This window comes from Coregonus clupeaformis, chromosome 17, assembly GCF_020615455.1.
Source record: "Coregonus clupeaformis isolate EN_2021a chromosome 17, ASM2061545v1, whole genome shotgun sequence".
In the NCBI taxonomy this organism is placed as follows: Eukaryota; Metazoa; Chordata; class Actinopteri; order Salmoniformes; family Salmonidae; genus Coregonus; species Coregonus clupeaformis.
The window spans coordinates 71,585,970-71,610,864 of record NC_059208.1 but is presented as its reverse complement, the minus strand read 5'-3'; the positions used below and the strand labels follow the sequence as shown (position 1 = coordinate 71,610,864).

The window sequence follows — 24,895 nt, the reverse complement described above, 5'->3', positions numbered from 1 at the left end:
GCAGAACCTCATCAAAACATCTTAAATATTTAAAACTACTGAACATGTTCACACAGTGGTTTCACTAAATTATTTTATTTCTGTCTTTGTGATGGGATGAACTCAACATTTTAAAGGTTGACTATTATTGACATACATGGCATTTAAGTGCAATTTAAAAGTTGCATTTAGCAAACTACTCATGTCGAACTTCTTCTGTGGGTTACATGATAACATATTATAATACAACTATAACATTTCTGGGTATCATTCAAATGACTATTCTTCAAATAATAAATAAATGGCATAACAGGCTTTAGAATGACATTTGAAACTGTGAAGATGTGAATATTACAGGACAAATCAACCCCCATAGAAGTTGAGATGCTACTAATTCCTTTGGGGCAGGCCTCAGGGTGGATACTTGCTGCTGCTGTGCTTTGTCGCTGCTCTGGCGCTCAGTAGCGTGTGCCAAAGCCATGGATTTCCAGTTTGGGGATGTCCCTCTCGTTAGAGAACTCGGCGTGGTCAATGCGTGAGCTGGGACTCCCCACCTTCCTCAGCCACATCTTCCTACAGAGAGAGAAAAGGCCCACAATTCCAAGTCAAAACAACACCTAACAAACTGTCATGGGCCAAATAATGATGATCCATACTTCTTCGAAAATATATACACCACCAGTCAAAAGTTTGGACACACCTACTCAAGGGTTTTTCTTTATTTTTACTATTTTTTACACTGTAGAATAATAGTGAAGACATCAAAACTATGAAATAACACATATGGAATCATGTTGTAATCAAAAAAGTGTTAAACAATTCAAAATATATTTTATATTTGACATTCTTCAAATAGCCACCCTTTGCCTTGATGACAGCTTTGCACACTCTTGGCATTCTCTCAACCAGCTTCATGAGGAATGCATTTCAATTAACAGGTGTGCCTTCTAAAAAGTTAATTGTGGAATTTCTTTCCTTCTTAATGTGTTTGAGCCAATCAGTTGTGGTGACAAGGTGGGGGGGTGTACAGAAGATAGCCCTATTTGGTAAAAGACTAAGTCCATGTTATGGCAAGAACAGCTCAAATAAGCAAAGAGAAATGACAGTCCATCATTACTTTAAGACATTAAGGTCAGTCAATATGGAACATTCCAAGAACTTTGAAAGTTTATTCAAGTGCAGTCGCAAATACCATCAAGCGCTATGATGAAACTGGCTCTCATGAGGACCACCACAGGAATGGAAGACCCAGAGTTAACTCTGCTGCAGAGGATAAGTTCATTAGAATTACCAGCCTCAGAAATTGCAGACCAAATAAATGCTTCACAGAGTTCAAGTCACAGACACATCTCAACATCAATTGTTCAGAGGGGACTTTGTGAATCAGTCCTTCATGGTCGAATTGCTGCAAAGAAACCACTACTAAAGGACACCAATAAGAAGAAGAGACCTGCTTGGGCCAAGAAACACGAGCAATGGACATTAGACCGGTGGAAATCTGTCCTTTGGTCTGGAGTCCAAATTTGAGATTTTTGGTTCTAACCGCCGTGTCTTTGTGAGACGCAGTGTTGGTGAACGGATGATCTCCGCATGTGTAGTTCCCACCGTAAAGCATGGAGGAGGTGTATGGTGTGGGGGTGCTTTGCTGGTGACACTGTCTGTGATATATTTAGAATTCAAGGCACACTTAACCAGTATGAGTACCACAGCATTCTGCAGTGATACACCATCCCATATGGTTTGGGCTTAGTGGGGCTATCATTTGTTTTTCAACAGGACAATGACCCAACACACCTCCAGGCTGTGTAAGGGCTATTTTACCATGAAGGAGAGTGATGGAGTGCTACATCAGATGACCTGGCCTCCACAATCCCCAGACCTCAACCCAATTGAGATGGTTTGGGATGAGTCGGACAGCAGAGTAAAGGAAAAGCAGCCAACAAGTGCTCAGCATATGTGGGAACGGCAAGAGTGTGCAAAGCTGTCATAAAGTTACAGGGTGGCTACTTTGAAGAATGTCAAATATAAAATATGTTTTGATTTGTTTAACACTTTTTTTGGTTACTACATGATTCCATATGTGTTATTTCATTGTGTTGATGTCTTCACTATTATTCTACAATGTAGAAAATAGTAAGACTAAAGAAAAACCCTTGAATGAGTAGGTGTGTCCAAACCTTTGACTGGTACTGTATAATAATATATTGAGGTCACAAGCAACCAATGAATCTATTATTATTGTGGGAGATTATAATACGGTTTTAAGTACCTGAATGGATCTTAAAGGAAATCACAAACTATCACCCTCAAGCACTTAAGGAGATCACGAATATCATGGATACATTAGAACTAGTGGATACAGTGAGGGAAAAAAGTATTTGATCCCCTGCTGATTTTGTACATTTGCCCACTGACAAAGAAATTATCAGTCTATAATTTTAATAGTATGTTTATTTGAACAGTGAGAGACAGAATAACAACAAACAAATCCAGAAAAACGCATGTCAAAAATGTTATAAATTTATTTGCATTTTAATGAGGGAAATAAGTATTTGAGCCCTCTGCAAAACATGAGTTAGTACTTGGTGGCAATTTTGTCCCACTCCTCTCGATTTTGGTCAATAACAAAAGTTTCTCAATACTTTGTTATATACCCTTTGTTGGCAATGACACAGGTCAAATGTTTTCTGTAAGTCTTCACAAGGTTTTCACACACTGTTGCTGGTATTTTGGCCCATTCCTCCATGCAGATCTCCTCTAGAGCAGTGATGTTTTGGGGCTGTCGCTGGGCAACACAGACTTTCAACTCCCTCCAAAGATTTTCTATGGGGTTGAGATCTGGAGACTGGCTAGGCCACTCCAGGACCTTGAAATGCTTCTTACGAAGCCACTCCTTCGTTGCCCGGGCGGTGTGTTTGGGATCATTGTCATGCTGAAAGACCCAGCCACGTTTCATCTTCAATGCCCTTGCTGATGGAAGGAGGTTTTCACTCAAAATCTCACGATACATGGCCCCATTCAATCTTTCCTTTACACGGATCAGTCGTCCTGGTCCCTTTGCAGAAAAACAGCCTCAAAGCATGATGTTTCCACCCCCATGCTTCACAGTAGGTATGGTGTTCTTTGGATGCAACTCAGCATTCTTTGTCCTCCAAACACGACAAGTTGAGTTTTTACCAAAAAGTTATATTTTGGTTTCATCTGACCATATGACATTCTCCCAATCCTCTTCTGGATCATCCAAATGCACTCTAGCAAACTTCAGACGGGCCTGGACATGTACTGGCTTAAGCAGGGGGACACGTCTGGCACTGCAGGATTTGAGTCCCTGGCGGCGTAGTGTGTTACTGATGGTAGGCTTTGTTACTTTGGTCCCAGCTCTCTGCAGGTCATTCACTAGGTCCCCCCGTGTGGTTCTGGGATTTTTGCTCACCATTCTTGTGATCATTTTGACCCCACGGGGTGAGATCTTGCGTGGAGCCCCTGATCGAGGGAGATTATCAGTGGTCTTGTATGTCTTCCATTTCCTAATAATTGCTCCCACAGTTGATTTCTTCAAACCAAGCTGCTTACCTATTGCAGATTCAGTCTTCCCAGCCTGGTGCAGGACTACAATTTTGTTTCTGGTGTCCTTTGACAGCTCTTTGGTCTTGGCCATAGTGGAGTTTGGAGTGTGACTGTTTGAGGTTGTGGACAGGTGTCTTTTATACTGATAACAAGTTCAAACAGGTGCCATTAATACAGGTAACGAGTGGAGGACAGAGGAGCCTCTTAAAGAAGAAGTTACAGGTCTGTGAGAGCCAGAAATCTTGCTTGTTTGTAGGTGACCAAATACTTATTTTCCACCATAATTTGCAAATAAATTCATAAAAAAATCCTACAATGTGATTTTCTGGATTTTTTTCTCTCCAATTTGTCTGTCATAGTTGACGTGTACCTATGATGAAAATTACAGGCCTCTCTCATCTTTTTAAGTGGGAGAACTTGCACAATTGGTGGCTGACTAAATACTTTTTTCCCCCACTGTATATGTTTTCTTTTCAGTCTCCTCCATTTCCACGGAATGATGTTAACTGTAAGGATTTCTTTCCTAATAATAATAATAATAATGTAAAAATAACCAGTTTGAAGGCCAACGTACAGAAGAGGAACTTTTTGAGGCAATTAAATCTTATTTTATTTAGCTGTTGGGACTACTCCATTCATTCCATTGTACTGGACTAAACAAAATAAAGGGCAGGCATTTCTAAAACAAGTAATAGAAAGTTGGTTGCAATTTCAATTTAATCCTCCAGAAACGACAGAACAAATAATGTAACAAATATTGTGGTTAAACTCAAATATACATCATGAAAATTATCGGAGAGGTTGAGTGTAGAGGAAGTTCAGGAGTAAAAACAAACAAAATATAATTATTGTAAAATTGACTGTGTCCATAAAATGTATATAGTATGTATAAGCTGGAAGTAGAGGCCTAAGCAATGTTGTTCACTAGTTTACTCCAATTAGGGAAGGGGTGGTGGGGTTGGAAAGTAATAAAGGGAAATATATATTTTTTTAAAGAATATGTATATATATGTACAGTTGAAGTTGGAAGTTTACACTTACAGTGAGGGAAAAAAGTATTTGATCCCCTGCTGATTTTGTACGTTTGCCCACTGACAAAGAAATTATCAGTCTATAATTTTATTGGTAGGTTTATTTGAACAGTGAGAGACAGAATAAAAACAAAAAATTCCAGAAAAACGCATGTCAAAAATGTTATAAATTGATTTGCATTTTAATGAGGGAAATAAGTATTTGACCCCTCTGCAAAACATGACTTAGTACTTGGTGGCAAAACCCTTGTTGGCAATCACAGAGGTCAGACGTTTCTTGTAGTTGGCCACCAGGTTTGCACACATCTCAGGAGGGATTTTGTCCCACTCCTCTTTGCAGATCTTCTCCAAGTCATTAAGGTTTCAAGCCTGACGTTTGGCAACTCAAACCTTCAGCTCCACAGATTTTCTATGGGATTAAGGTCTGGAGACTGCCTAGGCCACTCCAGGACCTTAATGTGCTTCTTCTTGAGCCACTCCTTTGTTGCCTTGGCTGTGTGTTTTGGATCATTGTCATGCTGGAATACCCATCCACAACCCATTTTCAATGCCCTGGCTGAGGGAAGGAGGTTCTCACCCAAGATTTGACGGTACATGGCCCCGTCCATCGTCCCTTTGATGCGGTGAAGTTGTCCTGTCCCCTTAGCAGAAAAACACCCCCAAAGCATAATGTTTCCACCTCCATGTTTGACGGTGGGGATGGTGTTCTTGGGGTCATAGGCAGCATTCCTCCTCCTCCTCCAAACACGGCGAGTTGAGTTGATGCCAAAGAGCTCCATTTTGGTCTCATCTGACCACAACACTTTCACCCAGTTCTCTTCTGAATCATTCAGATGTTCATTGGCAAACTTCAGACGGGCCTGTATACAGTGGGGTAAAAAAGTATTTAGTCAGCCACCAATTGTGCAAGTTCTCCCACTTAAAAAGATGAGAGAGGCCTGTAATTTTCATCATAGGTACATGTCAACTATGACAGACAAAATGAGAATTTTTTTCTCCAGAAAATCACATTGTAGGATTTTTAATGAATTTATTTGCAAATTATGGTGGAAAATAAGTATTTGGTCAATAACAAGAGTTTCTCAATACTTTGTTATATACCCTTTGTTGGCAATGACACAGGTCAAACGTTTTCTGTAAGTCTTCACAAGGTTTTCACACACTGTTGCTGTTATTTTGGCCCATTCCTCCATGCAGATCTCCTCTAGAGCAGTGATGTTTTGGGGCTGTCGCTGGGCAACACGGACTTTCAACTCCCTCCAAAGATTTTCTATGGGGTTGAGATCTGGAGACTGGCTAGGCCACTCCAGGACCTTGAAATGCTTCTTACGAAGCCACTCCTTCGTTGCCCGGGCGGTGTGTTTGGGATCATTGTCATGCTGAAAGACCCAACCACGTTTCATCTTCAATGCCCTTGCTGATGGAAGGATGTTTTCCCTCAAAATCTCACGATACATGGCCCCATTCATTCTTTCCTTTACACGGATCATTCGTCCTGGTCCCTTTGCAGAAAAACAGCCCCAAAGCATGATGTTTCCACCTCCATGCTTCACAGTAGGTATGGTGTTCTTTGGATGCAACTCAGCATTCTTTGTCCTCCAAACACGGCGAGTTGAGTTTTTACCAAAAAGTTCTATTTTGGTTTCATCTGAATTATATGACATTCTCCCAATCCTCTTCTGGATCACCCAAATGCACTCTAGCAAACTTCAGACGGGCCTGGACATGTACTGGCTTAAGCAGGGGGACACGTCTGGCACTGCAGGATTTGAGTCCCTGGCGGCGTAGTGTGTTACTGATGGTAGGCTTTGTTACTTTGGTCCCAGCTCTCTGCAGGTCATTCACTAGGTCCCCCCGTGTGGTTCTGGGATTTTTGCTCACCGTTCTTGTGATCATTTTGACCCCACGGGGTGAGATCTTGCGTGGAGCCCCAGATCGAGGGAGATTATCAGTGGTCTTGTATGTCTTCCAACCAAGCTGCTTACCTATTGCAGATTCAGTCTTCCCAGCCTGGTGCAGGTCTACAATTTTGTTTCTGGTGTCCTTTGACAGCTCTTTGGTCTTGGCCATAGTGGAGTTTGGAGTGTGACTGTTTGAGGTTGTGGACAGGTGTCTTTTATACTGATAACAAGTTCAAACAGGTGCCATTAATACAGGTAACAAGTGGAGGACAGAGGAGCCTCTTAAAGAAGAAGTTACAGGTCTGTGAGAGCCAGAAATCTTGCTTGTTTGTAGGTGACCAAATACTTATTTTCCACCATAATTTGCAAATAAATTCATAAAAAATCCTACAATGTGATTTTCTGGAAAGATTTCTCAATTTGTCTGTCATAGTTGACGTGTACCTATGATGAAAATTACAGGCCTCTCTCATCTTTTTAAGTGGGAGAACTTGCACAATTGGTGGCTGACTAAATACTTTTTTCCCCCACTGTATGTGCTTTCTTGAACAGGGGGACCTTGCCGGTGCTGCAGGATTTCAGTCCTTCACGGCGTAGTGTGTTACCAATTGTTTTCTTGGTGACTATGGTCCCAGCTGCCTTGAGATCATTGACAAGATCCTCCCGTGTAGTTCTGGGCTGATTCCTCACCGTTGTCATGATCATTGCAACTCCACGAGGTGAGATCTTGCATGGAGCCCCAGGCCGAGGGAGATTGACAGTTCTTTTGTGTTTCTTCCATTTGAGAATAATCGCACCAACTGTTGTCACCTTCTCACCAAGCTGTTTGGCGATGGTCTTGTAGCCCATTCCAGCCTTGTGTAAGTCTACCATCTTGTCCCTGACATCCTTGGAGAGCTCTTTGGTCTTGGCCATGGTGGAGAGTTTGGAATCTGATTGATTGATTGCTTCTGTGGACAGGTGTCTTTTATACAGGTAACAAGCTGAGATTAGGAGCACTCCCTTTAAGAGTGTGCTCCTAATCTCAGCTCGTTACCTGTATAAAAGACACCTGGGAGCCAGAAATCTTTCTGATTGAGAGGGGGTCAAATACTTATTTCCCTCATTAAAATGCAAATCAATTTATAACATTTTTGACATGTGTTTTTCTGGATTTTGTTGTTGTTATTCTGTCTCTCACTGTTCAAATAAACCTAACATTAAAATTATAGACTGATCATTTCTTTGTCAGTGGGCAAACGTACAAAATCAGCAGGGGATCAAATACTTTTTTCCCTCACTGTAGGTTGGAGTCATTAAAACTCGTTTTTCAACCACTCCACACATTTCTATAGTTTTGGCAAGTCGGTTAGGACATCTACTTTGTGTATGATACAAGTACATTTTCCAACAATTGTTTATAGACAGATTATTTCACTTATAATTCACTGTATCACAATTCCAGTGGGTCAGAAGTTTACATACACTAAGTTGACTGTGCCTTTAAACAGCTTGGAAAATTCCAGAAAATGATGTCATGGCTTTATAAGCTTCTGATAGGCTAATTGACATCATTTGAGTCAATTGGAGGTGTACCTGTGGATGTATTTCAAGGCCTACCTTCAAACTCAGTGCCTCTTTGCTTGGCATCATGGGAAAATCAAAAGAAATCAGCCAAGACCTCAGAAAAACAATTGTAGACCTCCACAAGTCTGGTTCATCCTTGGGAGCAATTTCCAAATGCCTGAAGGTACCACATTCATCTGTACAAACAATAGCAGGACCACACAGCAGTCATACCGCTCAGGAAGGAGATGCGTTCTCTCTCCTAGAAATGAGCGTACTTTGGTGCGAAAAGTGCAAATCAATCCCAGAACAACAGCAAAGGACCTTGTGAAGATGCTGGAGGAAACAGGTACAAAAGTATCTATATCCACAGTAAAACGAGTCCTATATCGACATAAACTGAAAGGCCGCTCAGCAAGGAAGAAGCCACTTTTCTAAAAGCCAGTTTACGGTTTGCAACTGCACATGGGGACAAAGATCGTACTTTTTGGAGAAATGTCCTCTGGTCTGATGAAACAAAAATAGAACTGTCAATATTGACCATCGTTATGTTTGGAGAAAAAAGGGGGTGGCTTGCAAGCCGAAGAACACCATCCCAACCGTGAAGCACGAGGATGGAAGCATCATGCTGTGGGGGTGCTTTGCTGCAGGAGGGACTGGTGCACTTCACAAAATAGATGGCATCATGAGGAAGGAAAATTATGTGGATATATTGAAGCAACATCTCAAGACATCAGTCAGGAAGTTAAAGCTTGGTCGCAAATGGGTCTTCCAAATGGACAATGTCCCCAAGCATACTTCCAAAGTTGTGGCAAAATGGCTTTAGGCCAACAAAGTAAAGGTATTGGAGTGGCCATCACAAAGCCCTGACCTCAATCCTATAGAAAATGTGTGGGCAGAACTCAAAAAGCATGTGCGAGCAAGTAGGCCTACAAACCTGACTCAGTTACACCAGCTCTGTCAGGAGGAATGGTCCAAAATTCACCCAACGTATTGTGGGAAGCTTGTGGAAGGCTACCCGAAATGTTTGACCCAAGTTAAACAATTTAAAGGCAATGCTACCAAATACTAATTGAGTGTATGTAAACGTCTGACCCACTGGGAATTTGATTAAAGAAATAAAAGCTGAAATAAATCATTCTCTCTACTATTATTCTGACATTTCACATTCTTAAAATAAAGTGGTGATCCTAACTGACCCAAGACAGGGAATTTTTATTAGGATTAAATGTCAGGAATGGTGAAAAACTGAGTTTAAATGTATTTGGCTAAGGTGTATGTAAACTTCCGACTTCAACTGTATGTACACTACCGTTCAAAAGCAAATGTTTTGTCCATTAAAATAATATCAAATTGATCAGAAATACAGTGTAGACATTGTTAATGTTGTAAATGGTAATGTAGCTGGAAACGGCTGATTTTTTAATGGAATATCTACATAGGCGTACAGAGGCCCATTATCAGCAACCATCAGTCCTGTGTTACAATGGCACGTTATGTTTGCTAATCCAAGTTGATCATTTTAAAAGGGTAATTGATCATTAGAAAACCCTTTTGCAATTATGTTAGCACAGCAGCTGAAAACTGTTGTGCTGATTAAAGAAGCAATAAAACTGGCCTTCATGAGACTAGTTGAGTATCTGGAGCATCAGCAATTGTGGGTTCGATTACAGAATCAAAATGGCCAGAAACAAATAACTTTCTTCTGAAACTCATCAGTCTATTCTTGTTCTGTGAAATTAAGGCTATTACATGCGAGAAATTGCCAAGAAACTGAAGATCTCGTACAACGCTGTGTAGTACTCCCTTCACAGGACAGCGCAAACTGGCTCTAACCAGAATAGAAAGAGGAGTGGGAGGTCCCGATGCACAACTGAGCAAGAGGACAAATACATTAGTGTCTAGTTTGAGAAACAGATGCCTCACAGGTCCTCAACTGGCAGCTTCTTTAAATAGAGAAACACCAGTCTCAACGTCAACAGTGAAGAGGCGACTCCGGGATGCTGACCTTCTAGGCAGAGTTGCAAAGAAAAAGCCATATCTCAGACTGGCCAATAAAAAGAAAATATTAAGATGGGCAAAAGAACACAGACACTGGACAGAGGAAGATTGGAAAAAGGTGTTATGGACATATGAATCGAAATTTAAGGTGTTCGGATCACAAAGAACAACATTTGTGAGACGCAGACCAAATGAAAAGATGTTGGAGGAGTGCTTGATGCCATCTGTCAAGCATGGTGGAGGCAATGTGATGGTCTGGGGGTGCTTTGGTGGTGGTAAAGTGGGAGATTTGTACAGGGTAAAAGGGATCTTGAAGAAGGAAGGCTATCACTCCATTTTGCAACGCCATGCCATACCCTGTGGACGGCGCTTGATTGGAGCCAGTTTCCTCCTACAACAGGACAATGACCCAAAGCACAGCTCCAAACTATGCAATAACTATTTAGGGAAGAAGCAGTCAGCTGGTATTCTGTCTATAATGGAGTGGCCAGCACGGTCACCGGATCTCAACCCTATTGAGCTGTTGTGGGAGCAGCTTGACTGTATGGTACGTAAGAAGTGACCATCAAGCCAATCCAAATTGTGGGAGGTGCTTCAGGATGCATGGGGTGAAATCTCTTCAGATTACCTCAACAAATTGACAACTAGAATGCCAAAGGTCTGCAAGGCTGTAATTGCTGCAAATGGAGGATTCTTCGACGAAAGCAAAGTTGGAAGGACACAATTATTATTTCTTTTAAAAATCATTATTTCTAACCTTGTCAATGACTACATTTCCGATGGATTTTGCTATATTTCCTATTCAAACTCGTTTCATGTATGTTTTCATGGAAAACAAGGACATTTCTAAGTGACCCCAAACTTTTGAATATGTATTTATATTTATGTGTATATGTATGTGTATATATAATTTATATATATATTTGTGAGAAGAAAAAAAACATATGGGGGATTGGAAGGGATGCAGAGAATTACATTGATGGTACAATCTACAGTGGGGAAAGAAAGTATTTAGTCAGCCACCAATTGTGCAAGTTCTCCCACTTAAAAAGATGAGAGAGGCCTGTAATTTTCATCATAGGTACATGTCAACTATGACAGACAAATTGAGGAAAAAAAATCCAGAAAATCACATTGTAGGATTCTTTATGAATTTATTTGCAAATTATGGTGGAAAGTAAGTATTTGGTCACCTACAAACAAGCAAGATTTCTGGCTCTCACACACCTGTAACTTATTTAAGAGGCTCCTCTGTCCTCCACTCGTTACCTGTATTAATGGCACCTGTTTGAACTTGTTATCAGTATAAAAGACACCTGTCCACAACCTCAAACAGTCACACTCCAAACTCCACTATGGCCAAGACCAAAGAGCTGTCAAAGGACAACAGAAACAAAATTGTAGACCTGCACCAGGCTGGGAAGACTGAATCTGCAATAGGTAAGCAGCTTGGTTTGAAGAAATCAACTGTGGGAGCAATTATTAGGAAATGGAAGACATACAAGACCATTGATAATCTCCCTCGATCTGGGGCTCCACGCAAGATCTCACCCCGTGGGGTCAAAATGATCACAAGAACGGTGAGCAAAAATCCCAGAACCACACGGGGGACCTAGTGAATGACCTGCAGAGAGCTGGGACCAAAGTAACAAAGCCTACCATCAGTAACACACTATGCCGCCAGGGACTCAAATCCCTGCAGTGCCAGACGTGTCCCCCTGCTTAAGCCAGTACATGTCCAGGCCCGTCTGAAGTTTGCTAGAGTGCATTTGGATGATCCAGAAGAGGATTGGGAGAATGTCATATGGTCAGATGAAACCAAAATAGAACTTTTTGGTAAAAACTCAACTCGTCGTGTTTGGAGGACAAAGAATGCTGAGTTGCATCAAAAGAACACCATACCTACTGTGAAGCATGGGGGTGGAAACATCATGCTTTGGGGCTGTTTTTCTGCAAAGGGACCAGGACGACTGATCCATGTAAAGGAAAGAATGAATGGGGCCATGTATCGTGAGATTTTGAGGGAAAACATCCTTCCATCAGCAAGGGCATTGAAGATGAAACGTGGCTGGGTCTTTCAGCATGACAATGATCCCAAACACACCGCCCGGGCAACGAAGGAGTGGCTTCGTAAGAAGCATTTCAAGGTCCTGGAGTGGCCTAGCCAGTCTCCAGATCTCAACCCCATAGAAAATCTTTGGAGGCAGTTGAAAGTCTGTGTTGCCCAGCGACAGCCCCAAAACATCACTGCTCTAGAGGAGATCTGCATGGAGGAATGGGCCAAAATACCAGCAACAGTGTGTGAAAACCTTGTGAAGACTTACAGAAAACGTTTGACCTGTGTCATTGCCAACAAAGGGTATATAACAAAGTATTGAGAAACTTTTGTTATTGACCAAATACTTATTTTCCACCATAATTTGCAAATAAATTCATTAAAAATCCTACAATGTGATTTTCTGGATTTTTTTTCCTCATTTTGTCTGTCATAGTTGACGTGTACCTATGATGAAAATTACAGGCCTCTCTCATCTTTTTAAGTGGGAGAACTTGCACAATTGGTGGCTGACTAAATACTTTTTTCCCCCACTGTATCTGCAATATTAAAGCTAATCTATCCCCCCAAAATAAAAAATGAACAATAAAAAAATATATATATAAAAAAAAAAGGCCGGGCAATGTATAAAACAATCTATTTGACCCAAGTCTGGTGTCAATGCATTGACAGACATGGCAATATGTATTGCCATCTACAGACAAGATTTGGCTGTAATAGGCCACATGTTTTGCGTCCCCAGCATAACGCAAACACAATGGGATCAATTATTGTTGGTTGTAATCGTCTCATGGATGCAAGCAATGAGCTAACACCAGAGGCCCTATTTTGCCCTTCCTCTCAGTCTGTACGTTAAATCCCTCATGCTTTATTCTAGTGAATCAAGAGGTCACTAAATGCATTATGGTCCACTGAGGGCCCATCACTCCATTCTTACTGGATGAGTGTGAGCAGGAAGGCGCACCGGCTGGCAGTCGGAAGCTTTTTTCAAGGAGCGTCTGTGTTGAGACTGCCGGGAAAACATATTGCGTTGGAGGCTAGGATGGAGGAAATTGACTAACAACAAAAGAGAGATGTATCTATCGTTGCCATGGAAGAGATGTCTCATTCTCTCTTACAAGGGTGCATTGATATTTCCCTACTGTTTTCCCTTTCAATTAAATACAAGTAATTCTACTGGTACACTAGGCTATGCATTATCAAGTTGAGCACAGAGTGTCTGAGAATTGGGAATACAGGATAAAAAAGCCTAGAAAATACAGACCACCCACTAATAAATAAAAAATTGCTGTCTAGTTAACTCTGACACTGTTCCACCTCAGTGCTGTCGAATATGTTGATTATTGTGCATTGTCCCTGACAAATAAACTATATAAATAACTAAAATGTTATCAATACTGACATTGTAAATATAGGATACACACCAAGGTGTATATAACAGAAAAAACACTGAAAATTACAAATCTACTAAATAAAGTGTTGGTCCCATGTTTCATGATCTGAAATAAAAGATCCCAGAAATGTTCCATACGCACAAAAATATTATTTCCCTCAAATGTTGTGCACAAATTTGTTAGTGAGTATTTCTCCTTTGCCAAGACAATCCATCCACCTGACAGGTGTGGCATATCAAGAAGCTGATTAAACAGCATGATCAATACACAGGTGCAGCTTGTGCTGGGGACAATAAAAGGCCACTGTAAAATGTGCAGTTTTGTCACACAACACAATGCCACAGATGTCTCAACTTTTGAGGAAGCGCGCAATTGGCATGCTGACTGCAGGAATGTCCACCAGAGCTGTTGCCAGAGAATTGATTGTTAATTTCTCTACCATAAGCCGACTACATCATCATTTTAGAGACTTTGGCAGTACTTCCAACCGGCCTCACAACCGTAGACCACGTGTAACCACGCACGCCCAGGACCTCCACATCCGGCTTCTTCACCTGCGGGATCATCTGCGACCAGCCACCTGGACATCTGATGAAACTGAGGAGTATTTCTGTCTGTAATAAAGCCCTTTTGTGGGGAAAAATGAATTCTGATTAGCTGGGCCTGGCTCCCCAGCAGGTGGACCTGGCTCCCAAGTGGGTGGGCCTATGCCCTCCCAGCCCACCCATGGCTGCGCCCCTGCCCAGTCTTGTGAAATCCATAGATTAGGGCCTAATTAATGTATTTAAATTGACTGATTTCCTTATATGAACTCTGTAACTCAGTAAAATATTTGAAATTGTTTCATGTTGCGTTTTTGACAAACTACTACAGCACATTTCTGAATCACAGTCCACACAGATACACAAACAGAGCATTTTAAATAGGTACTACATTCGGACACAGGCTATTATAGTATTATAAACAATGTATTAAGTGCATAGATCTACCCAGTTTTCAGGAAACCCAACCCTAACAAAAGAAAACAGGGAAATTGGAAAATTATTGCACTGCTAGCTGCCAAGGGAGGGAGGTATTTAGCCAAATGAATCCTTTAAGAACACCCACCCTTGCTTGTTTACATTTCCCTATCTCACATCTCTGAGTAATGACCTTTATTGGAGAGGATGACCTTTATTGGATGTCTATGACCTCTCTTTCCCCTTTGCGTTTTCTATAGCGGTGAGAGTAAGAGCTTTGAAAACATACTCCTTCTCTCTCACTCTACCACATCCACTGGTCAATGACCCCCACCCCATGTACAAAGTGGAGCCCATCTATGTGCTCAAGTCTATGCTGCTGCTCATTGTGTTTTCAAGGGAAGAACTGGGAGGCTCCAACCCTCTCACTGGTTTGGTCCTGATACACATTGTGGATGAGTCAGTAAAGTGCCTTCATCGTAAGGTGGTACCATTACTTTATGTACTGCTTGACAAGAGCCCTTTGAGACATAGCGAGATCTTTAACATTCCAACAACACCTTGCATTAGTTCAAATTAAGCTAGCCTTATCTCCACACTAATGAAACGGATAATTCAGGTAAAAGGCCCAGAAAAGATAAAGTGATGAAGTGGTGGATATCAGGACTAAGACATGGGACATAAGGAGATAAGTCTGCAGACTCTAGCAATTCCAACCCTGGATAGTAGGACAGGGGAAAGATATATTGCTAGTGAGAGAGAGAAAAAAGAGGGGGGAAGGCAGGCAGACTCCAGCAGATTCCAACCACGCATGCTCTGTCAAGTTTCAATATTTAATGACCAAACACATTTCTGTTCTCGCATCTCGTGTTCGCAGGCCGGAATGAAAAGGAACGCTTTTTTGTGCAGCAAAAGCTCAACACTCAAATGGCAATATCAGGCACAGTTGAATGACTACAAACACTGCAGTGTGTACATTAAAAAATACACATACTTCAAGAGGCCCCCTCCCCCCAAATGTTGGAGCTAGATAAATACTCTATAGCCAATGGGTGGAGGAGCTCCCCGGAGAGATTAATGTTAAGGTAGTTTAGGGTAGTTTCTATAATCTACCATTTTTCATCACATACCTCATTTACTATTATGCAAGTCACAATACAATAGAAATTAGAAACAAGCCCAAGGATTTGGAGGATCCATTGCAATCAATCACACACACACACACACACACGAGGTCAGGCTTTGTGAAAGGCAATACTCCCCTGCTGGCCCCTGGTTGGACCCTCCTCCACCTCTCCAGCACGTCTTGTTCCCATTTCCCAGTTCGTAGAGAACCTGGTGATGTAATCCACAGCTCGACCCAGGCTGACTTAATCTCCCATGTGCCTCGGTTTTAGGAACTCCAGGCTGAGCCACACCCGCCAAGCAGGTCAGGGAAGTAGTAAGATGAAGTTGCCCCTCAACACTGATCTGAAGTCAGTTTAGCATCCTTCAGTTTTGCATCCCTCCCTGCTAATATAGGATTTAAGGAGGGTACGCTGATCCTAGATCTGTGCCTAAGGGAAACTTGTACCCATACCCAGGGTAGGGTGGAGGAAGGGCACGCATACTGGCAGAACATATCAAAAGTGGCATATTGCTTACAACTAGCTTGTTTACCTTGTAAAATAGAGAAGAGACTAGGAGAGAAAGCCATCTTAATCTATTCAGATATACCCTGTAGCTCTGTACACAAAGTGAGAGATTCTATGTTGTGTCTCTCTAGCTTTTCCCCTGAAGTGTGCACTCATCCACTCCCTCTCAAGGTTTTAAAAGCATTGGATTGGTGCAAGCATGGGCAAAGGGGAGTTCCCTGAGATAAACGAATGAGAGGCCAGCCACAGAATATTTCTGCTCCCTAGTGCTTATTTTTGCACCCAAATACACAATACATTTGGGTGCAGGAATAACGCACTGGGGAGCAGCCATATTCTGTGTGCGGGCATCTCATTCCTTTATCTCAGTAATATTCTTTAGTCCAGCACCGGTATTCGCAAGTTTAGGATATGCATATCACCCTCCTTTTCTTCAAGAGGGAGTTTCTACCATACACCAGTCCATTCCTTTTAAATCCATGAGGGGGAGTTTGTGAGCACACACTTTGGGGATAGAGAATCAGGCCACAGCCTGTGACTAGGCATGGGGAGCTCTACTCTAGAGTATTCCATGGGCAGGGATCATCAACTAGGTTTAGACACGTGCCAACTCCTTCTTGAGCGGATGGTCAGGGGGCCCGATCATAATAAAAAATAATTTTTAGACTGCAAATTGACCGCAAGAAGCACAAACACATAATCATTTCAAACCTTGCACACCTTCAAACTTTGTATACGATCACATATCTCTCTCTATTATGTGTGGGAATACTTTGGAACAGATTTTCTAAATAAAATCACTTAGAGCTGATTTGCTGTTTTTTTTACAGTATTTTATATCCAACCCCAAAATATTTTTATGTAAAAATACATTGGCTAAAAAAAAGCCACCAGTTGGGGAACCCTGCCATTTGGTAATAGTCTGGGTGGAGGATATAATGACACCTACTGGCAAAGTAGTATATTGTCTCAATATACAGCGGTATTATCTCTATTAAATACAGAAAATAAGTAAAATTAATGCCCTCTGTTAAGCTCTCCCAAGTGTGATGACATTAAAGTAGCTGCATGGTGTCAACCAAAGTAACTGTTCTGAGGTATGACTACATTTTATTACTATTTTTTTGCACTGACTTGCACAGGCTCCATGTACACTCACTGTACTCTAACCACACACTCACACATCCTACACTGACACTCCAAGACACACGGACATACATACATTCACACTCTTCACATACGCTGCTGCTACTCTCTGTTTATTATCTATAGTCAATTTACCCCAACCTACATGTACATACAGTGAGGGAAATAATCCCTCTGCTGATTTTGTACGTTTGCCCACTGACAAAGAAATAATCAGTCTATAATTTTAATGGTAGGTTTATTTGAACAATGAGAGACAGAATAACACATTTCAAAAATGTTATGAATTGATTTGCATTTTAAGGAGGGAAATAAGTATTTGACCCCTCTGCAAAACATGACTTAGTACTTGGTGGAAACACCCTTGTTGGCAATCACAGAGGTCAGACGTTTCTTGTAGTTGGCCACCAGGTTTGCACATATCTCAGGAGGGATTTTGTCCCACTCCTCTTTGCAGATCTTCTCCAAGTCATTAAGGTTTAGAGGCTGACGTTCGGCAACTCGAACCTTCAGCTCCCTCCACATATTTTCTATGGGATTAAGGTCTGGAGACTGGGTAGGCCACTCTAGGACCTTAATGTGCTTCTTCTTGAGCCACTCCTTTGTTGCCTTGGCCATGTGTTTTGGGTCATTGTCATGCTGGAATACCCATCCACGACCCATTTTCAATGCCCTGGCTGAGGGAAGGAGGTTCTCACCCAAGATTTGACGGTACATGGCCCCGTCCATCGTCCCTTTGATGCGGTGAAGTTGTCCTGTCCCCTTAGCAGAAAAACACCCCCAAAGCATAATGTTTCCACCTCCATGTTTGACGGTGGGGATGGTGTTCTTGGGGTCATAGGCAGCATTCCTCCTCCTCCAAACACGGCGAGTTGAGTTGATGCCGAAGAGCTCAATTTCGGTCTCATATGACCACAACACATTCACCCAGTTCTCCTCTGAATCATTCAGATGTTCATTGGCAAACTTCAGACGGGCATGTATATGTGCTTTCTTGAGCAGGGGGACCATGCAGGCGCTGCAGGATTTCAGTCCTTCACGGCGTAATGTGTTACCAATTGTTTTCTTGGTGACTATGGTCCCAGCTGCCTTGAGATCATTGACAAGATCCTTCTGTGTAGTTCTGGGCTGATTCCTCACCGTTCTCATGATCATTGCAACTCCACGAGGTGAGATCTTGCATGGAGCCCCAGGCCGAGGGAGATTGACAGGTCTTTTGTGTTTCTTCCATTTGCGAATAATCGCACCAACAGTTGTCACCTTCTCACCAAGCTGCTTGGCGATGGTCTTGTAGCCCATTCCAGCCTTGTGTAGGTCTACAATCTTGTCCCTGACATCCTTGGAGAGCTCTTTGGTCTTGGCCATGGTGGAGAGTTTGGAATCTGATTGATTGATTGCTTCTGTGGACAGGTGTCTTTTATACAGGTAACAAACTGAGATTAGGAGCACTCCCTTTAAGAGTGTGCTCGTTACCTGTATAAAAGACACCTCGGAGCCAGAAATCCTTCTGATTGAGAGGGGGTCAAATACTTATTTCCCTCATTAAAATGCAAATCAATTTATAACATTTTTGACATGCGTTTTTCTGGATTTTGTTGTTGTTATTCTACCTCTCACTGTTCAAATAAACCTACCATTAAAATTATAGACTGATAATTTCTTTGTCAGTGGGCAAACGTACAAAATCAGCAGGGGATCAAATACTTTTTTCCCTCACTGTATTACCTAAATTACCTCAACTAACCCCGTACCCCTGCACAGACTCAGTACCGGTACCCCTTGTGTATAGCCTCGTAATTGTTATTTTATTGTGTTACTATTTTTCCTTTAGTTTATTTAGCTAATGTTTCTTACTTAGTTTTTAAAAACTCTGCATTGTTGGCTAAGGGTTTGTAAGTAAGCATTTAAAATAAAATAAAATAAAATTGTATTTGCCACATGCGCCGAATTCAACAGGTGTAGACCATACTGTGAAATGCTTACTTACAGCTCTTAATCAACAATGCAGTTTTAAGAAAAATAAGTGTTAAGTAAAAAAGTCTGTGTAGCCATGATTAGCTGTTCAGGAGTCTTATGGCTTGGGGGTAGAAGCTGTTAAGAAGCCTTTTGGACCTAGACTTGGCGCTCCGGTACCGCTTGCCGTGCGGTAGCAGAGAGAACAGTATGACTACGGTGGCTGGAGTCTTTCAGAATTTTTAGGGCCTTCCTCTGACACCGCCTGGTATAGAGGTCCTGGATGGCAGGAAGTTGGCCCCAGTGATGTACTGGGCCATACGCACTACCGTCTGTAGTGCCTTGCGGTCGGAGGCCGAGCAGTTGCCATACCAGGCAGTGATGCAACCAGTCAGGATGCTCTCGATGGTGCAGCTGTAGAACTTTTTCAGGATCTGAGGACCCATGACAAATCTTTTCAGTCTCCTGAAGGGGAATAGGCTTTGTCGTGCCCTCTTCACGACTGTCTTGGTGTGTTTGGACCATGATAGTTTGTTGGTGATGTGGACACCAAGGAACTTGAAGCTCTCAACCTGTTCCACTACAGCCCTGTCGACGAGAATGGGGCGTGCTCAGTCCTCTTTTTTTTTTCCTGTAGTCCACAATCATCTCCTTTGTCTTGATCACATTGAGGGAGAGATTGTTATCCTGGCACCACACGGCCAGGTCTCTGACCTCCTCCCTATAGGCTGTCTCATCGTTGTAGGTGATCAGGCCTACCACTGTTGTGTCGTTGGCAAACTTAATTATGGTGTTGGAGTCGTGCCTGGCCATGCAGTCATGGGTGAACAGGGAGTACAGGAGGGGACTGAGCACGCACCCCTGAGGGGCCCCCGTGTTGAGGATCACCGTGGCAGATGTGTTGTTACCTACCCTTACCACCTGGGGGCGGCCCGTTAGGAAGTCCAGGATCCAGTTGCAGAGGGAGGTGTTTAGTCCCAGGGTCCTTAGCTTAGTGATGAGTTTTGAGGGCACTATGGTGTTGAACGCTGAGCTGTAGTCAATGAATAGCATTCTCACATAGGTGTTCCTCTTGTCCATGTGGGAAAGGGCAGTGTGGAGTGCAATAGAGATTGCATAATCTGTGGATCTGTTGGGGCGGTATGCAAATTGGAGTGGGTCTAGGGTTTCTGGGATAATGGTGTTGATGTGAGCCATGACCAGCCTTTCAAAGCACTTCATCGCTACAGACGTGAGTGCTACGGGTCGGTAGTCATTTAGGCAGGTTATCTTAGTGTTCTTGGGCACAGGGACTATAGTGGTCTGCTTGAAACCTGTTGGTATTACAGACTTAGTCAGGGACATATTGAAAATGTCACTGAAGACACTTGCAAATTAATCAGCGCATGCTCAGAGTACGCGTCCTGGTAATCCGTCTTAAAAGTCTTACATCGGCTACGGAGAGCGTGATCACATAGTCATCTGGAACAGCTGATGCTCTCATGCATGCTTCAGTGTTGCTTGCCTCGAAGCGAGCATAGAAGTGATTTAGCTTGTCTGGTAGGCTCGTGTCACTGGGCAGCTCGCGGCTGTGCTTCCCTTTGTAGCCCTGCCACATCCGACAAGCGCCGAAGCCGGTGTAGTACGATTCAATCTTAGTCCTGTACTGACTCTTTGCCTGTTTGATGGTTCTACCCTTTAGCTCAGTGTGGATGTTGCCTGTAATCCATGGCTTCTGGTGGGGTACGTACGGTCACTGTCGGGACGACTTCATCGATGCCCTTATTGATGAAGCCAGTGACTGATGTGGTGTACTCCTCAATGCCATCGGAAGAATCCCGGAACATATTCCAGGCTGTGCTAGCAAAACAGTCCTATAGCATAGCATCTGCGTCATCTGACCACTTCCTTATTAACCAAGTCACTGGTGCTTCCTGCTTTAGTTTTTGCTTATAAGCAGGAATCAGGAGGATAAAATTATCGTCAGATTTGCCAAATGGAGAGCGAGGGAGAGCTTTGTATGTGTCTCTGTGTGTGGAGTAAAGGTGGTCTAGAGTTTTTTTTCCTCTGGTTGCACATTTAACATGCTGGTAGAAATTAGGTAGAACGGATTTAAGTTTCCCTGCATTAATGTCCCCGGCCACTAGGAGCGCTGCCTCTGGATGAGCATTTTCCTGTTTACTTATGGCCTTGTACAGCTCATTGAGTGCAGTCTTAGTGCCAGAATCGGTTTGTGGTGGTAAATAGACAGCTACGAAAAATATAGATGAAAACTCTCTCGGTAAATAGTGTGGTCTACAGCTTATCATGAGATACTCTACCTCAGGCGAGCAAAACCTTGAGACTTCCTTAATATTAGATTTCGTGCACCAGCTGTTGTTTACAAATATACACAGACCACCACCCCTTGTCTTACCGGAGTCAGCCGGTCTTCACCTGTGTAAGGTCTACACCTGTTGTATTCGGAGCTTGTGACAAATACAATTTGATTTGATACATGTAGTATAGGCATCATTAAACACTTTACTTACAAGTATGAAGCGGTATTACTTGTTAAAAGCATGTATGAGCCTTTATGATTAGAATAAGGCTTATAATATGTTATGTCTCTCTGTGGCGCAAAATTTCAACCAACTTAAAAACTGTCTTTAAATGGTAATGGAAAATAAAAAATATTGGTTGAGTGTTGTGATGCTGAGGGCTAAATTCCTTTGAACCAGCATTGCATTATTTACACAGTATCATATAAAAACTCCCACAACAGATTGGGGTGCTGTAAAAAATTAAATAAAATAAATAAACAGGTAGACCCGCCCCTCGGGTGTCTGATTCCAGACATTACAATGAGCCCGTCCTCCTATAGCTCCTCCCACTAGCCTCTTCTGGTATGCAGTAGTTTGTAAATAAAGACATTGCCTATACATTGCAATGGAGTGGTTCATTGAATCGTGTCCTGTCTAATGAATTGTATTGTATATCTCAGAGTGGACTTACATTTCATTGACCTTGTCATGGGGCCCCTGTACCTGGCCAACCACTGTTCCTTCTCTTGTATTCTTCACCCAGCCATTAACACCCAGCTTCTTCCCCTGGTCTTCTGTGTACTGGAAAACACAGAACCAAAGGAAAAACAGCACATGGGGTGTAATATTAGTGCACTAACTGGGGTTATCTTCTTATAATGATAACACTGTACAATGTATCTTAGAAACTGAACCAAAGATTCTCTACACAGTATGTAGGCTACATGAAAATACTAACACACTTCACTTGATCAATATGTATGGAACACAGAACACAAGAAGAATAAAGGTTGATGAAAGAGGGGAAAATACTAACACACATTGCAAATCAAAATGGAATGTGATGGGTTTTAAAATATATATTTTGTTCTACTTTTATTTTCAATTAGTATTATTTTAAAAAATGCAATAGCCTTTTGCATGTTGAGGAAAATGTTAGTTAAGTTGCTCACCATTCTGAAGCAAACACCTGTAAGAACAAAATAAACAAAATAAATAAGGGTAAATCATATTGAAATATTCCAGACTAGTTATATCTTGCTTTATTGACTTGATCCACTGGTCTTGTCTGCTTTCAGAGACTAGAAGCTGTCGAGAATCCAAGGGGCCATACCCAGCCCTCTTTGGTTATCATTCAAGCCATTGACCACAGCACGGCCACTGTGTACAACAGTCCTGACGCGTGCAATACAGTTTTGGAAACCTCCGAAATTCTTTCATATCACCCCAAAATAATTTTACAAATACAAAAGATACACTTACTGTGCACTGTTTTAACAGATTCTAATGGAGGTGTTTTGCGTTGCACATGTACCTGAACTATGACACTTCCTGAGCTAATGGAATCTCGGAAGGCAAAAAAAAAAAAAAAAAAACATTCTCGAAGCTGTGTTACACACAAAAAAGACCAGGGGAAGAAGTGTATATTTTGTATTTGTAAAGTTATTTTTGGATGAGAATTAAGTTTGCAATGGATCAATTGTCTTTAGATACAGCATTTCATGCCTTGATCAATTCCCTTCAGCAATATTCAATAACTCCAATGTAATGTAATGCATTGGAGTCAAAGGGGCTAACTTGCACCATGCCATAGAGGAAAACAATTGCATTTGAAAATATGGATAGCAGCATGCTATGTTTCGGTTGCACAGTGAAAATTGTAACAAAACTTGCCTACTCAGTGAATCTACTTCAGGCAGTGTGCATTGTGTGAGTTGACGTTTTTACATACAGGCTCAGATCCCCAAGGCAGACAGCTGAACATGCGCTGGGTAGCCTAGTATTCCTACCTACCCTGGACATTCCCGAATATCTCGAAATCTACAGACGCAAGCTTTTCACCTCCACAATCAACGTTGGTAGACATGGCAAGTATAAGAACCACTGAGAATAAAATTAAACTACATAGGCTTTCCACACTCCCCATGCAATAAACCCAGGCCCTCTCCCGGCTAACAGACGTAGTTGCTTTCTCAAAGATAAACCTGAGCTATGCCCTGCACACTGCCACCATTTTTTTTCTTCTTCTGCTCCTGCCTCTTCTTCTATTTTAACCAACTTTAATGGTGAATTACTACCACCTACTGGACAGACAGAGAAGGCCTAAAACCTGCCTAATCTCGGAAACCCAGATCTGAAATCTTGCGTAATTGCGTCAGATCCTCCATACCATTTATGTTATGTAGTTTGTCCACGAGAGATTAAACCCTGTGATAATCATTATTTGGGGGGTGCTTATATTTGTCCTGTTACACACAAGTGCATCATGGAAATGTGTTGTTTTGCATATCCCAACTCCCCCTGAGACACCCACAGGGAGTTGGGCCACAATCGTACAGGACCCCTGGGGCAATTAGGGCTAAGGGCCTTGCTCAAGGGTACAGCGAAATATCTATATTATTTTTTTACTTTGTCAACTCCAGTATTCAAACCAGCAACCTTTACAGTTACTGGCCCAACGCTCTAACCTCAAGGCTACCTGCCATCCCTTATTCTGATGTTTAGATGTTTAGCAGATGTTTAGCTGATGTTTAGCTGACACTGATTTTGTGCTCAAGTGCTCAAATTTTAATGTAAGTGGTCCCCCAAGGAGGAAGCACCCCAGCTGCCGGTCCATGGTAGAAAAAAGTTTGAGAAACATTGATTGATTTGCCAAAAGTAAAAAGAAAGTATCTGATCAACAATCTATTCCCGCCACCATTCCCGCCACAATTATGACTTCAAGTTATGAGGAACAATCTCAAATATTTAGAGATTTTTCAAAATATTAAAATACGAACAAAACATGTGATGCCTAATATCTCGTAACTTGAAGTCATTAAAAACATTTGTTGACAAGGGAATGGCCTTCCATACAAAACAATCAAATAAGAATAAGACAATTTTCAGTTTAAATGCCCAATGCAGCCGTTTTTATATCGTAAGGTGTTCGATGGTGTTGAGGTCAGGGCTCTGTGCAGGCCAGTCAAGTTCTTCCACACCGATCTCGACAAACCATTTCTGTATGGACCTCGCTTTGTGCAAAGGGGCTATTGTCATGCTGAAACAGGAAAGGGCCTTCCCCAAACTGTTGCCACAGAGTTGGAAGCACAGAATCGTCTAGAATGTCATTGAATGCTGTAGCGTTAAGATTTCCCTTCACTGGAATTAAAGGGCCTAGCCCGAACCATGAAAAACAGCCCCAGACCATTATTCCTCCTCCACCAAACTTTACAGTTGGCACTATGC

The 24,895-nt window shown here is 42.1% G+C and overlaps 1 protein-coding gene across 1 annotated transcript; it reads right to left on the bottom strand.

Moving 5' to 3' along the window:
• Positions 1 to 53: 53 nt before the first annotated feature.
• On the bottom strand, positions 54 to 23,697 carry LOC123492885 (acylphosphatase-2-like). The gene is made up of 4 exons (XM_045226501.1): positions 23,462 to 23,697; positions 22,621 to 22,637; positions 22,140 to 22,249; positions 54 to 552 (listed from the first exon to the last, which is right to left on the bottom strand). Exons 1-4 carry the CDS (start codon positions 23,592 to 23,594, stop codon positions 438 to 440), a joined length of 375 nt encoding a protein of 124 aa, XP_045082436.1. The 5' UTR covers positions 23,595 to 23,697; the 3' UTR covers positions 54 to 437.
• Positions 23,698 to 24,895: the final 1,198 nt, after the last annotated feature.